Source organism: Amphiura filiformis, chromosome 9 (assembly GCF_039555335.1).
Source record: "Amphiura filiformis chromosome 9, Afil_fr2py, whole genome shotgun sequence".
In the NCBI taxonomy this organism is placed as follows: Eukaryota; Metazoa; Echinodermata; class Ophiuroidea; order Amphilepidida; family Amphiuridae; genus Amphiura; species Amphiura filiformis.
In genome coordinates, this window is record NC_092636.1 from 13,148,040 (window position 1) to 13,165,146 (window position 17,107).

A 17,107-nucleotide genomic window follows, 5' to 3' on the forward strand; every position below is an offset into this window, starting at 1 on the left:
CACAACTTCATTAATATCCGTTGCAAAATTTAGAGTGTAGTTTTAGATTTCAATTTACTTCTAACAAAAAGTTTCGTGACGATATCATAAAATTCATTTGATATTTTTGATGAATTCTTCTCTTCATTACATTCGATCTCATGTTTCCGGGGAATAATAATACTCCTATAAAACCTCTCAAATGCTTGATTTTATTTATATTATCAATATTTACAAAGAGGATAAACTTCAGTCCTTGAATATATGATTTGGTACAAATACTTCTTTAAATCATCGCCATTTCATTGTTGACAAATAAAACTGTTTCATGCTCTTTGTTATGATAAAAGTGTGCAAATAAGTGGTTTGTCGCATTCGATCAATCTAAAATTAGATGTTAAAATTAGACATTTAAGTGTATCTTTTACGAATACCTGCGCATTACATGTCTTTTCGGTATTCACAACGTTTTCCCGCCAAATAGTTTGTTTTTATAGCTTTTTGTTTTTGGTGCTAATAAAAGAATGTTGAAAATGTTTGTGTTATACCACTGTAACCATGGTAACGTTTAACATATTTATGTCTTTTCTTTGAAACTTTGATAAGCAGCAATCATCTACTCAAGCATCAGTGGATTTTTCCCTTCAGGTCTGTCATCATTTTCATTAGAAGTGAGACGAAAAACAAAAGTCTCACTGATGAGTAAAAAATAAATCCCACCACCCAACTCTGTATAAAGGTATACATTACAATAAAAAAAAAATGATTTGCTCCCTTTGGTGGCGAAAAAAATTCTGCCGGACCCAACTCCCATCACCCCAATCAAATGGCGCGTCCCAAAGAAAACTCCTTACACATGATATAACTTGTAATTTTCACGGCAAATGGTTGTCTACTTCAATGAACTTTATCAGCTAGCTTCATTTTATCTAACCCTTGCTCGAGAAATGACCCAAGGGCATAAACATATTATTTAATCTTCAAAATATAATTTGCTAATATTCCGTAATTCCAGGCCTGTCAACGATTTCTAAGTGCTAATCATGATGTCAACATATCAGGGCAAATTCATCAGATTTCAATCATTTCAATTTCCAAACCAATTTACCAATACCGTACCTGTATCATTAATACGTCTTGAACCGTGTAATATAAATATTATTATGTTTCTATACACGATCATCAGTCCATATTGGAAAGTAATTTTATTGGATAGCATTAACAGCCGTCTATAAGATTACCCGGTAAGATTACCATCCTACACCATCGAAAGCTTGGTGCAATTATTTAGCATTCAGTTTATAGTTTTATTTGATAGCAATTTATTAAAGTACAGGGTGTCCCAATTCCCAATAAAGAGGCCCCTCATTGCGCCCTCATTTTCGCCTATTTCTGACAATTTGATTAATTTCACGTTGATCAAGTTGATATATTTTGGTATGTAAAGAAATCTTTAATTGTTAGCCTTAACAAACCAAAACAATTTTTTCAATCGGCTCACAACTTTTGAAGATACGCCCTTTTAAAGACAAGTACCCGTTTTTCACTCTTTCCACGGATAGCAAACAGAGTGGTTGGGATGGGTCATGTTGTGGAGTGGCCTGCAAGATCACCAGACCTCACACCATGCACTTGATTTCTTCATTTGTAGCAAAATCCAAGACCTTTGCAAACGTATTACTGCTATATTCGCAAGTATCCGGCCCACAAGGTTGGTACGCAACGCAATTGATGCCATTAGGAATACGGCTGAAACCTGTATTCGTCAAGGAGGCAACCAGGTAGAGGGCACAGCCACAGTAAACTCACTTCAAATGAACAAAAGCCAAACCATAGACCGTGAAGAGATGGACGGTCGTCTGGATCGTAATTCTATAGAAATTTCACATTATGCTGACACCATGTACGTCTCGCTCGTACCTGTTGGATTAGCGTGTTTGAAAGAAGCGGCATTCAATCGAAGTACACACGTTGTCTCTGACACAGTTACGACTGCAATGTAAACTCTGTTGTCGCAAAACAATTATAGTTACAAGAAATGAAACGGTAAAAACCCTTATTTGCTGCAGTTTCAAGTTAATTAAATAAATACATATATTCACCGTTTCGATTTATCTAACACTACCTGTTACTCTGGCATTGAATGAGTTTCAATTTGCGTTATATAAGCCTTGGTTTTGGATTGCGACTGATAATGCAATTGAGTGCACGAGAGTTGGGTTATTGACCTTTTGTACGGTAAATCGATTCGATGACAGGTTTGAAGAATATCTTGCCTTTGTGTTTAGGCGAGACGATCAGAGCTTCAAAGGATATGCCGCAGATGACCGTCCATGTCTTCACGGTCTATGGACAAACTAAACAGCCCTTTGCAGGACTACCTTTTATTCCAAAAAGAGAAATGACTTATGTTGTCAATAAAAAATATAAGTAATTGCAAGTATAGCAAAAGAAGTCCAATCCCACATCAATTTCGCCCAAATTAATGACACTTAACTAAATCCATGACCCATAAACCCACTGGTAAACCCATTCTCTAAAGTTGTTATTTTATAAAGTTATCATCGAGGAATGTTTTATATTCATGCATGGTATATGCATTTTCCAATCTTTGAAGTAGCCAAACCATTATTCCAAAAAACGGGCGATTGTATTACAAATCTGTAAATTGCGTTGGAAACAGAATTTTTTTTCTGCACATTTTGACACATCCTTTGTAACAATTGACTAAATATTGACGTCACAGCGTATATTTAAATCAATGTAACCCAAGATTTGAAAGTTGCAGTAAATTGTATTGATTTTGTATTCAGTATAATGGAAGGAAATCTGTGTCATGATATCTTTGATATTTTTGATAAATAATTAGTCATTTAATTAGTCATTCAATTAGTAATCAATTAGTAATGCACATAAATGACTAATTAAATCGTGATAAATCGCGAAGTCATAAATTCGTCATTAGTCATGCAATTTCTTATTCTTTACAAATTGAATATTATAAGTCATAAAAATATGTTGAAATGATGTAAATTAATGTGAAATGATATTACTGTTCTTTTAGCATTATAAGTACATAATTTCAGTATTCCTTGAATAAAAGAATTACATGTATATCTTATATGACTAATTTTTTATTAGTTAAATAAGACCCTTTTTTTGACTAACTTATGTTTTCAGTGTATAAAGGACATACGGTATAAAGGGTATATAACGTTTTCATAACATTCAAAAACATTTGTTCATAACCTACTGCAAATATTCTAACATAATGTTAATCAAGTGTTGACAAAATATTTGGCAAAAATGTTTGCAAAATAATTTTTACAATAACATTTTAAAAACATTTTGAAATACGTTTTTGTAATAGATGCACTATCTAATCCGGCAAATTATGAAACCCCATTGAATCCAATGTGACTCCAAGAAGCAAAGTTACAAGCGAAGGTCCAGTTTTAAAAGTGACAAACTGGCCTATTCGAAACTCCACGGACTAGACAACTGGTTTTGATTCCAACATGTATAGGCCAGTTTGTCACTTTTAAAACTGGACCTTTGTCTATTCAATTGCAAATTTATCCCAATATGGTTCAGTTCTGATATTGTGATTATTTTTCCAAGGATACTTTTTTTTGGCGCAGTATATTATGCCTACTGTATATAGATTTTGATGGTTTTTTGATAATTACTAGTTTACCATATTAATGTGAATTATCCCACAATATATTAGTTTCGGTAGTTAATGTTGGTTATCATATTTACTGACATTTAGGTCTACAAGTTCAAATTTTCCTCTTCATGGCGAGTCGGAGCCTTCAGGTCATATTTTTCCAGTTTTGGTTATTGTTCTCAATATTTGACGACAAACACCACTAGCGCAGGCACCGCTCCGACCTGGCTTAAACTTTTTGAGAATGTGTTGTTTTAGGATCTTTAAGGGGGTACTACACCCCCGGCCAATTTTGTGCCTATTTTTGCATTTTTCTCAAAAATTATAGCGCATTGGTGACAAGTAAATGTGTATATTATAGGGGCAAGGACCCTCATTTTAACTCCACAACTGTTGTCTGTATTGAAATAAAATTTCCAGTGCAGTAGTTGTAGTCCTTGCCCCTATAATATACATATCTTGACCTACCTTGACCTATGCCGTTCACTCCAACATGGGGTTGAGTGGTGGCATCTGTTTCACGATGGTCCTCCATTTCTGTCTGTTTATGGATTGGTGACTAGCCTCCACCACAGACTTCAGGTTTAATTTGGTGCAGTCAGCCTTGATGCAATCTAGCCATCGTTTTGGTGGTCTACCTCTGGGTCTGTCCCCATGGATGTGAGCATCGATCAGAAGTTTGGGGTAACGTGATGGTGTCATTCTTTGGATGTGACCAAAGTAGCAGAGTCTTTTTTGAGTTACCCTATCAACAACAGATTGCTCGATACCTAGGCGCTTCCTGATTATTGTGTTACGGATTTTGTCCAGTCTTGTGACACCCAATATCTTTCGTAAACACATCATCTCAAAGACGAGTAGCCTGTCCTCATCGACTTTCTTCAGTGTCAAGGTCTCGGCTCCGTAGAGCAATATTGAGGGGACAAGGACTTTGTAAAGCTCTGTCTTGGTATGTGTTTGGATGTCCTTGGAATTCCATATGTTTTGAAGTTTCTGAATGGCCCCTATTGCTTTCCCTATTCTGAGTTTTATGTCATCTGTGCAGGATCCCTGTTGGCTGATTGATACATATCTTACTTGTCACCAATGCGCTATAATTTTTGAGAAAAATACAGTAGTACCCCCTTAAAGACAGCATGGTATATTTTTGGCGGGTCACTGTAAAACTCAATGAACTGATGAATAAAAGTCTTTAATAATACCTGTTCGTTATGATCTTTATATTGACATGGATAATAATAGCTAATAATTGTTCTTTGTTTCCAAGTATTACTATGGATAAAAATGGATTTCATACAAAACTGTCATATTTTTTCAACGACAACCTCAAATATGATGAAATAGAAAGGATATGAAAACTGAATTAACTAAACTTGACATGTAGCGTTGTGTAATTAACGGACCATCAAATCACAATTGGACTCTTGGGGCAGGCTGTAGTAGGAACTTCTAGGTTATTATTTGGATACTCTTTAGTATCCAATAATGATTTATTTATATATTTATGAAATCAGGAAACAGCGCTTTGCAAATGACGGAAATTAATGAATATTTTAATTTTTTTAAATCAATTTATATAAAATAAGTTATAAATATGATAGTAATGAAATTGAGAGTAAGCAGTTTGAAATTGACTGAATTACATCGTCTCTAGTTGTGCTATCAATTCAAGTACATGATTTAAACAGCATGAAAGTGTTGGTGGACTCATTATTGCTTTTTGTTAATGATTCAGTGGTGTTTTTTTTCTTCAAATTACAACCACTATTCATTATAGACGAATCGTCTTTTAGTCAGCATAATAAGAGTGGTTTGCAAAGTGTCTATTCTGATAAATTCTTAGAAACTATACAAACCTTGTTTCCAGAAAAATGGACCCGTCCCCACGGTTGTTTGATGTATATAGAATTGGCTTCATTATTAACTAAATGCAAACTATAGATGGCGCTATTTATCCTAAATCATATTTCTTTATTTGCAAGGGGTAGGTGATTAATACTGCCATTAAAACAGCTGGAACAGGTGAAACAAGCAACAAGGAAATTTTATAAACATATTTTATCAAACAATAAAAGGAATTATTTGCATTAAAAGCTTGAAAGATTAATTTCCAGTTATTAAATAGCGCCACCAATTTTGTCATTTTTATATACATTTTATATCCGAAAAAGCTTTTAAAAATGCTATAAAATTTAATAATTTTGTAAAAAAAGGGGAAATTAAAGTTGAGAATGACTCAAAAGCCTTATGTATACATTAGCATGATATCACATTTAGACGTTTAAGCCTAAAGTTTGGTTGTGCATGATGTTTTGTTTAAAAAACTAATAAATGATCCCGGGGCCAGCTAAGAGTCACTAAATTGTTCGTCAAATATGTTTCAATTTGCCGAAACCGTTACAATCATGATAATGGGCTATTCCATTTAAAATCATTTCAAGATGTTAGAAATATCTTCCACTGAAATGGAATGAACATATTAGGCAACTCCGTTTAAAATTCATACACCCTCTGAGATTAAGCCTGAATCTTCCGCAGAGGGAGGGTGAGTTTGAAATACAGGTGGTTAATGTATGTAAATTGATACTCCTCTTGTGGAAGGTAATCTCAAAAACCTTCCACAGGGGGAGTGTAGACTTTAAATAGATTAGCCCAATATAATGTTGTCAGGTACAGAACAGAGATCACATCATGACTATTTTGAAGAAAAATGCAAACAAGATGGAAATGTAAAGAAAGCTTAACCAACAAAGTAGAATGACACTACATGAAGAGAATGACTGAGCAAAATCCAATTTAAAGAGCAAATAAAATGATCTATCTTGTCACGTATATGATGAAATTTAATCATGTTGATAGCAATATTCCTTAACGATTTCTTGATTATTACGCGTGGTAAGTTCACCTTTCATAATATAGATAAAGTGCTTTGGAAGTAGTCACAAGAGTACTTGAACCCTTTTGCAGATGAATGTTTTTTGCCGGTAAGACGTTAGAATAAAAATGAGAGTTCAAGAGATTATGCAGTTGAAGGTGATGTTTTTTATTTACCATTCATAGTGAGTTACAATCTTGGTGGAATTGTAAGAATATACTTTTACTATAAAGTATGTGTAACTTGTCAGATTGTGTCAAATTGTATCAAACCCCGGGGAGGATGGGGAACTCAAGTTTAGAAGTAACGGATGTGTGCCTACTGGCGTCGCGATGTAGGGGCCTATCGGTATACAAAACGTTGTTAAAAGGGCGGGGGGGTTCATTGGGTACAAACAAAATGAAAAAGGGTGTCATTAGGTATAATATTTTGAAAAAGAGGGTCATTGGGTATGAATTCTAAAAAAGGTGTCAACGGGTAGAAATTCTATTTCTTGTTCCAAATTTTGCAAATTGATGAAATAACAGTTGACGAAATAAGAACATTTGAAAGTTTTCGTATTATTTTGTAGCTTTTTGATCATGCAATTCCAGAAAAAGAGCGGGTCATTGGGTAGCCGCACCTTAAAAAAAGGGTAATCGGGTATGACTTTTAAAAGGGGTCATCGGGTATATTCGATTTCAAAAAAGAGGGCCTATTGATAGGCACATTTATTTAAACATATTATGCCCATGGATCTGTCTTTTCTTTTTTTTACATATCCATTACTATCTGAAATAAGGACTCACAACGTGTCTTTCCTTATTATTTCAATCGATTTTTATTTCTATGTAAATTACTGCTCAAGGCTCGTTTGAGTATCCAATGCATGAAACATAAGACAATGCTTTCACATCTAATATTTTTGTAATATCTGACATCGCTAAATAGAGCTTACGCGGGGGTAATCTGTAGCCCATTGGAGGAAATATAAATAAAAATTCCTTTAAAAAGGAATAGGGCGAGTAAATGATGAACAGTCAAAATAAAGGTGTAGTTTCCCGATTTGTGCATGATCGTTAAAAGAAAATTAGTGCCAAAATATTAAGCAATGCATGGAATTGTCTTTAAGGACCTTATTCCGTAATCAAATACAGAAAGTGTCGACCTTATCAAATTCCTAGTCCCGATTTCTGAATCATATTGAAAGGGTTCTATTCAAAAACGATTCTCTTATATTACCAACTATACACAGTTCCCGCCTCGATACACCTGAGCACACATTTTCGTTCAAGAGCTTCCAAACAAGCAGTGAATTATCTCCACACAGTATTTGATTACACTACACGGTTGAGTGTATAGCATCATAAGAGCTGTGGAGCTTCTAGCTGGAAAATAGGCCTCTGTGATTGGTTTTTGTCGAAGCCTCAAGTGTTCTCTTTATCCAATGCTTGCTATTCCACTATGTTTTCTGCTTTGAAATTTGGATTCTATTGATTAAGGATTTGAGTCCAGAAAATCTACTTGTTATTCTATTTAAACAAACAGACAACTCAGTTGTCATATATCAAAGAACATGTATTAGGAGTGATTTGAATGTTAGAAATGATCAGCTTTTAATTGTCAACTGTAGTAGTATTCGCCGTAGAAGTGACGTAATTAATCGGATTAACTACCATAGCAATAGATAAATAAGATGTTAGAAATATCTTCCACTGAAATGGAATGAACACACAGGGCCTATTGACAGGCACATTTAGTCACTTGTAAAGTTGAGTACCCCCTCCGGGTACCAAACATATTATGTCCACGGATCTGTATTTCCTTTATTTACATGTCCATTTACCAATTACTAATCTGAAATAAAACTTAGATAGCAGATAAGGACTCACAACATGTCTTTCCTTATTATGCTTAAACATTCTTGAATTTCGTAACATCCTGTACATTTTGTCTTCAAAAATAGTTAAATTTTATGAGTATGTAAGTTTGCTTGTCTGAATCAATCCAAATTCGGAGATAATTGCGTTTCAAGACCTGATGCACAGACAGTCATAGACCTTAAGCATCATTTTCCGAGGCGCGGAAGTACACCAAATTGGTGTCAGGTGACCTTTGACATTCTTTTGTGGCGAGTGACATGGTCTTTCAATTCACGCCGAGTGTCCTTGACAGGCTTGACTATGCTTCAGTGGTCATGAAAGAATTCAAAAGATAACCTCTGCCCAAATAATCCCAAGCTATTGTCTGAAACTGCACCTCGGAAGATGTATGGTAAGAACTCAGTCCTCAAATGATAATCATACAGGTTACGTCTATACCTAAAATATTTGTCTGAATTGAACATCGTATTCTAATGACCATTTGTGTAAAGGATCTAGTTGGTAAAACGCATTAAGGAAATATATCCTCTGATACTTTATCATCGTTGTTTGTTGATGTGATGTATCAGAGGATACAACATTTAATGTGTTAAGAATAAGAAGCACTATCTCGTAAGCTCCATTTGGCTGGTCACAAGATGCTTCTAGAATAACTCCATAGGGTGATCGTCTTTCGTAAATAAATACATGCTGATTCAGACTAACTACTGTAGTTAATGTACCAAACACTACTGGAGGCTGTAGATGCCATTGCCTAGTGGTAGTAGACCGATTGGATGGCGAACAGATACATACTCTACCCTCGACGCCTTCATCACGGCATTCATCATACACGCCATATATAGATGTCCGTTCGTAGTGGGTGAGAACCAGTGACGGACCATCTTGTGAACTTGAAGTTACTTGTACAGCTACGAAGAAAATCTCGTCTTTTTCTGGAGTAGGTAACTTTCCTGGTAAGTGCAGATTCATTTCTATTACCGTAGTATTCTGTGCAAGAAAATATCATAGTTTATATATATCATGTTAGTTAAATATGCTGTATTTTACGTTAAAAATATATTGCAAAATGTCGTCTGTCTAGGCTGTGTAATATGTAAGGTACAGGGCGATGGCCCACTTCCAGAAATAACATGAACAAGTGTCTTATTCATTCCTGGCTAGTGAGCATGTAGCAGTTGCTTTCAGATCCAGACGGGTTTCCGATAGAGGGGGTTTTGCTGGTTCATTTCTTTGACCAAATGCTGAATGCAATAAATTGTGGCAGATATTTTTCAGATTTGTCAGATTTATGGGTCAAATGATAATAATTACGAGTCCTAATACTGGATATCCATACCAGAATTTGTATTTACAGACTAGAAAAAAGTTTGGAAAACCCTATATTGTTTTCGGATTATGGGGTCAACATGGACTCTTTACTTTGAAAACTCGCAGGAACCATGGTCGATACCTTTCCTGAAGAAAGCAAAAGATGTTTAAGATAATAAAAATAAAAATCTTAACCTGTATGCTAAAATTTGTTGATAGATCCCAATTTGAAAAATCCCTGAGGAATTTCCCCCTTGCCTCTCCCTGACAGGCTACGCCCGTGTATAAGCCCAACGAACGAGCAAACTTTCCACGTACCCTCAACACTGATTATAATCACTTAAGAACGTCGTCTTAGGGCATTTAAATAAAGCATGAATAAAGGCACTTAATATAATGCCCACGTGACCAGATGGGCGCTGACATTACCGTGTCTAGACAGGATGTCTGGAAAAGTGACCTTTGGTACAGCGGGTGGTCTTCCTGTATATTTCAATTGGAAACGCGGGATGCATTTCCAAATTTTCTAGCAAATTTGTAATTTTTTTGCAACTTTGTAGTATTATTGTAAGAGTTTCCGTCGATAACTTTTTTCCGTCGATCAAAACTTTCAAAATTTAGTTCTTGAAAACATACTAAAAAACAGAATCCCCCATGTATAATTATTTTGCCTATTAAATTTTCAACAATGTTGATGGTATTTGTCTGAAAAAATCCTATCTCTTAGCATTGTAGCACATCTACTGATCACTTGGTGGTCTTGGTATGGCGGCGCCCATGGGTCACGTGGGCATTTTATTTAATACCCTATGGGTCACGTGGGCATTAAATTTAGTGCCTTTTATTTAATACCCTATGGTAACTGTGACGGTATTCACGTCTATCATATCATTCGACCTTCGAGATTTTTGGTAAAAGTGCTTAAAACAGTCATACGCTACAGCATTGGTAAAGGAAGTCTTACATGTCATAAGGTTTCCCGATACTTTTTGTTTTCTTTTTGTTTTGGTAAGGTTTTTTAAATGCACAGTAACTATGGTTCCTTACTTGGTCATACGATTCTATCACGTTATCAATCCATTTCCCGACTAGTCGTTCACATGAACCAAATCCAGATTCACTTTCTTTGTTCGCAGAAACAAATTGGTCTTGGAGGATGTTGTTGATCTCTCCCAAAGCAAAATCTGCCAGTACTTTCACTCTGGTGTCATTTGACGTCATATGACTCGTGCGACCTTCTAATGAGCAGATACATTTGCTACCTTCTAAACCTATTCCCAAACTGCTGCAAGATCTCTTAGGATCAATTGGATGAAACAGGCCGTTGGGATGCGTGTCGTATTGCTTGTCAATTTTAAAAATAGAATTATCATCATCAGGTGAAAAAGTGAACAGAGTTTGTCTCAAATCTACAATATCAATTAGCCTGTCCTGGTTTAACCTCAAAGATTCCATTTTATCTTTTCCCAGTTTTTCTTCCAAGTTCTTTGAGGCATGAATAAAACAAACCGGATGACCCAATTCAACTCTGCCTTCAGCCGTCTGTAAAAACTTTCCGTATCTCATTCCATGATCCCCAAACATGAAAGTAAATGTATTGGTCTGGTTGTTTAGGAAGTTAATAAATTTGGCCAAACTTTCATCTAAAGTTTGAATTCGGAGTCCAGTACTTTCGTGGCCAATGTTGAGATCTAAGTAGTTAAAAAACGGTCTTTTACACGTCGCTAATTGATTCTGTAACGATTCCAGATATGCGAGCAAGTAGTCAGCATGATATTTTCCATTATAACATATCGGGTTTTTGCCTTCAAAAGGAGCTGAAAGCCCGTTGCTTTTCAAAACCTCACAATTTGCTGTAGTTAATGCTATTTGGTCAATACCTTTCAATTTCAACTTTTCAAGCATGTTTTTCCAAGCCTTAGAGGTGTTTTTCTCTTCCTTGTTTATACCAAGAAATCTGCCCATTCCTGCTTTTCGCTTTTCTTGCATGGAACTTTGCCAACAAAGATCATCTATCCATGAAACGTAGTATCCGCCATTGTGGAACAAGTTAAATATTTTACCAATACCTGTCTTATTTTTGGTTTTTAGGTGTTTTAACAAATCTTTTCCTAATGTAAACATAATAGTATTATTATAAGTTCCTCCCCTCATAGATTGCATCAGGTCATAATTAAACACGTGAGCAAGTTTATTTTCCTTGGTATTTCTTAAAGTTTTGACAGATTTTGGTAAAGATCTAAAGAAATGACTATGCGATGTTGAATCTAGCCAGATGACGTTGATGTTTATTGCATCATCACAAGCCGAACCTTTACATGTATTCTGGGTAAAGTATTGTGGTATAAGAAGCAACTGACTGCCATATTTTTTTGGGTTTTTTTGTTTACACTTCAGATAGCAGAATCCATAGTTGCCGTTGCTCGCATTCTTGTTGAGAAGGTCCAAGATAGCGTTTTCTAAGTCATTGATGTCGGGGTATATACTCCATACTAGAGTTCCATCAAGTGGGTTTATTAAACCTAGCGATATGTCTGATGCACACATGTTGTTGGTACAACTGACTCCGTGGCTATTGTTGTAGTTCTGTATACAATCAAATAAAATTTAACAAATGAAAATAAGCAAATAAATAAATAAAATAAAGATATGATACATACAATAATGTAACAATGTAGTTTGAGAAAGGGAATAAGCACTAATTCAATGATAGATGTCACTGAATGACCTCACACAATTGCTTCTTTGGAACGCTTTCATCTGATTTAGAAACATACCTTCTGTACATGTGCAATGTGAGCATGGTGTGAGAGCGTTCAGATTTTGCCACCTTGAAATGCGACCGTATTACACAGGGCTCCTGTAATAGCAGATTAATCTGAAGGCTGGTTCAAAGTGAATATTCGAAGGTGAATATTCGACTTCGAATACGTTTTGGGCGTCAAAATATATGCGGCTTCGAATATAAAACTATGAACCGGAGAAAGATATATTTCTACAATTCACAGCGTTGCCCGACTGTTAACAAGTATTGCCCGTTGACCAATGTAAGCAAAATTTAGAGAATTTCTTTAACGAAGTTAATAAAATCATAATAGGTAAACTCCATTGAACTATTGTCATGATTTAATGTCTGTATAAATGGGTCTAAATAGGAGCAGTGGCGTAACCAGTGGGGGCCCGGGGTGCAAGCTGCCCCCGGACACAAAAAAACCGGAAGAAGAGTAAAAAATTGGGAAGGGGGAAAGAGAGAAAAAGAGGGAAGAATAAAGAGGGAAGAGAAAGGGGAAAGAAGACAAAAAAGGGGAAAGGAGAAGAGAAAAAAGGGAAAGAATGAGGGAAGAGAAAGGGGAAAGAAGAAAAGAAAAAAGTGGGAAGAAAAGGGGGATGGGAGAAGAGAAAAGGGGAAGGGACTCAAGGGAGACGAGAAAAGGGAAAGAATGAAAGAAGAAGATCTATAGGCCTACTACTTTCATTGTGAAATTTGTACTCTGAAACACTGACATTTTCGAATATGCCAAAAACCAGGAGCTTCATGGCGCTCAGCCCCCTTGACCCCCGCCTGGGCTTTGCCCTGGACCCCACCGACTCCACCCGTTTAACGCTTCGCGGCAAGCGAGCTTTCTCTCGAACATAAATACTAAAACTTTTGATCAGAAATTGTGAATTTTTTCAATCTTGCTCCCCCCCGGAAGGTCAGGTCTGGTTACGCCCCTGACCTGAATAGGAGTCAAAAAGATTGCTTTTCGGGGCATTAACGACCTGCCTGTAACCGGCGCGGAGGTTGACCCATACCTTCTTGTAGGTTTCAACTGCAAAGCAAATCAAAAAATGAATGAGTCAATAGATAAATAAATAAATACAAACAAAAAAGTCAATAAATAAGTCAATAAATACATAAATAATTAAATAAATAAATAAATAAATAAATAAATAAATAAATAAATAAATATATATATAATTATATAAATAAATAAATGAATATATAAATAAATAAATATATATATATAAATAAATAAATGAATAAATAAATAAATAAATATATATATTTCGCTCCTATATTTTATAGTTGAGCACTGTATCTAATGATGGTTCATTATAATTTCTTACTATAAATAAATAAATAAATAAATAAATAAATAAATAAATAAATAAATAAATAAATAAATAAATAAATAAATAAATAAATAAATGAATGAATGAATGAATGAATGAATGAATGAATAAATAAATAAATATATAAATATCATAAGATATGATTGAAGCGACGGCAAATATGACAGCCCTCACAAGTGTTATATATGAGACCACCCACGGTGACCCACCAAATATATATCTGTCGAGTTCAACAAAATTCAACTCCCACAAATATATTTCCGGTGAATACTTTTTCATTGGCTGATATCCACTTGAGATCGGTATCATCAAAGTAGTATTGCTCTCATTTCATGATTCATTGAGCAATCAATTTTGGCATTCGACCAAAATACGCGTCAAACGCTAAAAAGTCTCGTTCCGAACTTGTGTAGGCCTACATTGCTAGGGCCTATAAAGTGTGTTTTAATGCCTGATTCACAAATTATAGAAATAAACAAGAATTTATTTTAAAATAACACGCAATGATAGGGTACCAACGCTCGTGGTTTTGGTTGTTCTGCATAGTTTCAACTCCCACAAATATATTTCCGGTGAATTCTTTTTCATTGGCTGATAGGCGTAGATCAAGGGGGGGTGGGTAGGGTAAATCCCCAATATTTTGCCAGGGGGGATGGTCCATACAATCATCCCCCCCCCCAATGTTGACGCCTGTATGTGGGTTTCTGACAAATTCACCTCTTATTTGGCCATTTCAGTCCCAAAAGTGCAATTTTTCCGCGCTTCGCGCGAATTTATTTCATTTTTGCACCACATTTCAACAGTTTAGCTTAAAAATGGGAATATTTTTCGAACGCTCCGCACGCATTATAATTGAAGATTTATTTTTCCATGGCAACCCCATCCCTCCAATGTCAAAAAGAAATCTACGCCACTGAGGAAAACGGTCGTGGGCAGCATACAAATAGGTCAAAACTGAGTAGTTTTCAACGGGGTAACCTCCTTAATACTTTTTTTGCTATGCTTTGGTGGGGCGGCAGGGAGAGGCATTGTATAGGGCGGCAAAATCCCTAGGAACGGCCCTGTATGTAGGTGGGATGAAAAGCCGACAATCAATTGAAAATTTTGACCTTTCGTATTGAAGATATGGATTTTTTTCCCCAAAACACCAAAAAAATTAGGTCTTTTTTGGGAAAAAGGCAAAATTTTCAATTGATCGGCGGCTTTTCCTCCCAGCTACATACACTTTAAGAAAATATCATTAGATTTATAATATTTACTTCGAGGACTGTTATATATCAATATGTGAAAAATATCAAATTTTATAATTTGTCATAAAATTTGTATTATATCAAAAAATACAAAAAATGAAAATTATTTGATATCAGAAAGACATTCTTCGTATTCAGAATGCAATTCGATATGTCTGATGTTCTCTCATGTCCCACAAAATACTGTCGAAACGCTCAAAACGCTCATTCCAGATCCCTTAATTTTCATTGGGGATTTTTTGAAATCATCGTTCGTCGAACGATATTCAGGTGACCTCGAGTCTTTCATATAAATCAAGAGTATCTCGCTATCAGTTGCGCGATATTTAATCCGGTTCAACTCGGCATGTCATCATATTTTATTCGTTGCCGTATATATTTTGACGTCACAAAAAGTATTCGAAGCCGAATATTCGCCTTCGAATATGCACTATGAACCGACCCTAACGATGTATAAATATGTTTTTAATAAATAATCTTTGATTAACTCCCGTTGGTCAGGGCACATCGGCTTCGGCTTTGATAAGAATATCTTACGAGCAGTGTCACATGAATCTGGTATCGGTGACACTCGTATAATAATTTTAAATATAGGCAGTCGAAGATTAATGATATTGATGGAATCGATCGGCCAAAAGAGTTTTTATGCTGGCTATCATTGATTGGCACGCCTCTAAGGTCCATGCAACACTATTCAAAGTAGAATATATATCTCAGTCATCCAGTCGTTAAAATCACAAAGTTTGGTGTTAAATCTTTTACTGGAACTTTTGCAACTTTCTACGTTGCGTCTGATACCATGGATACCATCAGACTTCATCAGGCAACTGACCCGCTGGGCTGGTCATGTGACACTTGAAGACGACTAAGGATCTTCTTGACCGTCCGATCCCATGCGTGAGATAAGTTGTGTCTCAGTCCCCCCTTTCTTGTTAAAGGGCAGGTCTATTGCAAAAACAACATCATATCATTGGCAAACTAATATTATAAGGACAATGAAAATGACTCCTTTTTTGAGAAAATAAGACGTTTAAAATTGATATTCCGTAAAAACCAACTTAAGCGATGAGTTCCTTCGAACGAGACAGATTTGGCCTAGAAAAACGGTGACGTCATGAAATGAGATGTGCCCGCTTTGAGAAAACTCTAAAAAAGTATTACAAATTTAATGGTTTTTAAACATATGGATAAAATCAGCCGCTTCTTTTTATATAGGCCTAATAATGTAAATTGTGATATTACAATTCATATGTATATCAATATCATGAGAAATATTAGGCCTAAAAAATAAATGAATAATTTGAGATTAGAATTTCATCTGAGACTAGCATATAGACCGTGTTAAGTCCACAAACTCATGTAGTTATTATAGTTTCAGTTGGATGAAATATTACAAAGCAAACGCATAGTAACAATACTGTGTGGGCTTTGTTTGCGAAATGAGAACAATAGTCTGCATATTGTTATGCAGCATTGTTATGGTAAATGATAGTACAACTCATTGTTGCTAATGTCAAACTTGTCAAAGTGATTGTGATTGTATGATGAGAGCATGAGAGAATGTCCGCTTCATTTACCTACGTCATCAGCCAAACGGGGGGGGGGGGGGGTTCGATTCCCCGTTCCACCACCGTGTTGCGCCCTTGGGCAAGGCGCTTTACCTCGCTTGCCTCACCCCACCCAGGTGCAATGGGAAGCTGTTAGGGGTAGTCACAGTCGTTGTACTGATGGACCCTGCGCCACTTGTATGCTGCAAACGTGGTTCTGACATATTCCAATGACGGTGAAATAAATGTAAAGCGCTTTGAGGCTGTTTACGACATAAAGCGCTATATAAATATCTACATTTATTTATTTATTTTTAAAGAGGTGGACGGACTGCGTGCTAACAAACCAAAATTCCATATAGTAAAAGTCAGCCATATAGCAGACGACAGAACAGCTTGGCGGGACATTATGATGCGGATGTTACCACTCAACCCTCAGTTGGAGTAAACGGCAAAGGTCAAGGTAGGTCAAGTGTAACTTTGATAGTGCACAAACA

The 17,107-nt window shown here is 35.8% G+C and overlaps 1 protein-coding gene across 1 annotated transcript; it reads right to left on the reverse strand.

The window, feature by feature from the left end:
• Positions 1-7,676: 7,676 nt before the first annotated feature.
• On the reverse strand, positions 7,677-12,278 carry LOC140160281 (uncharacterized). Its single transcript, XM_072183552.1, has 2 exons — positions 10,745-12,278; positions 7,677-9,376 (listed from the first exon to the last, which is right to left on the reverse strand). The coding sequence occupies exons 1-2, from the start codon at positions 12,242-12,244 to the stop codon at positions 8,825-8,827; spliced, it is 2,052 nt and encodes a 683-aa protein (XP_072039653.1). The 5' UTR covers positions 12,245-12,278; the 3' UTR covers positions 7,677-8,824.
• Positions 12,279-17,107: the final 4,829 nt, after the last annotated feature.

What these genes read in the sequence shown, in the direction of transcription:
- LOC140160281 (XM_072183552.1), bottom strand. Translation starts at nt 12,244, where the DNA reads ATGTGTGCATCAGACATATCGCTAGGTTTAATAAACCCACTTGATGGA. An exon ending in TGATAGAATCGTATGACCAA is followed by an intron (nt 9,377 to 10,744) that starts GTAAGGAACCAT and finishes TTTCTTGCACAG; the next exon opens with AATACTACGGTAATAGAAAT.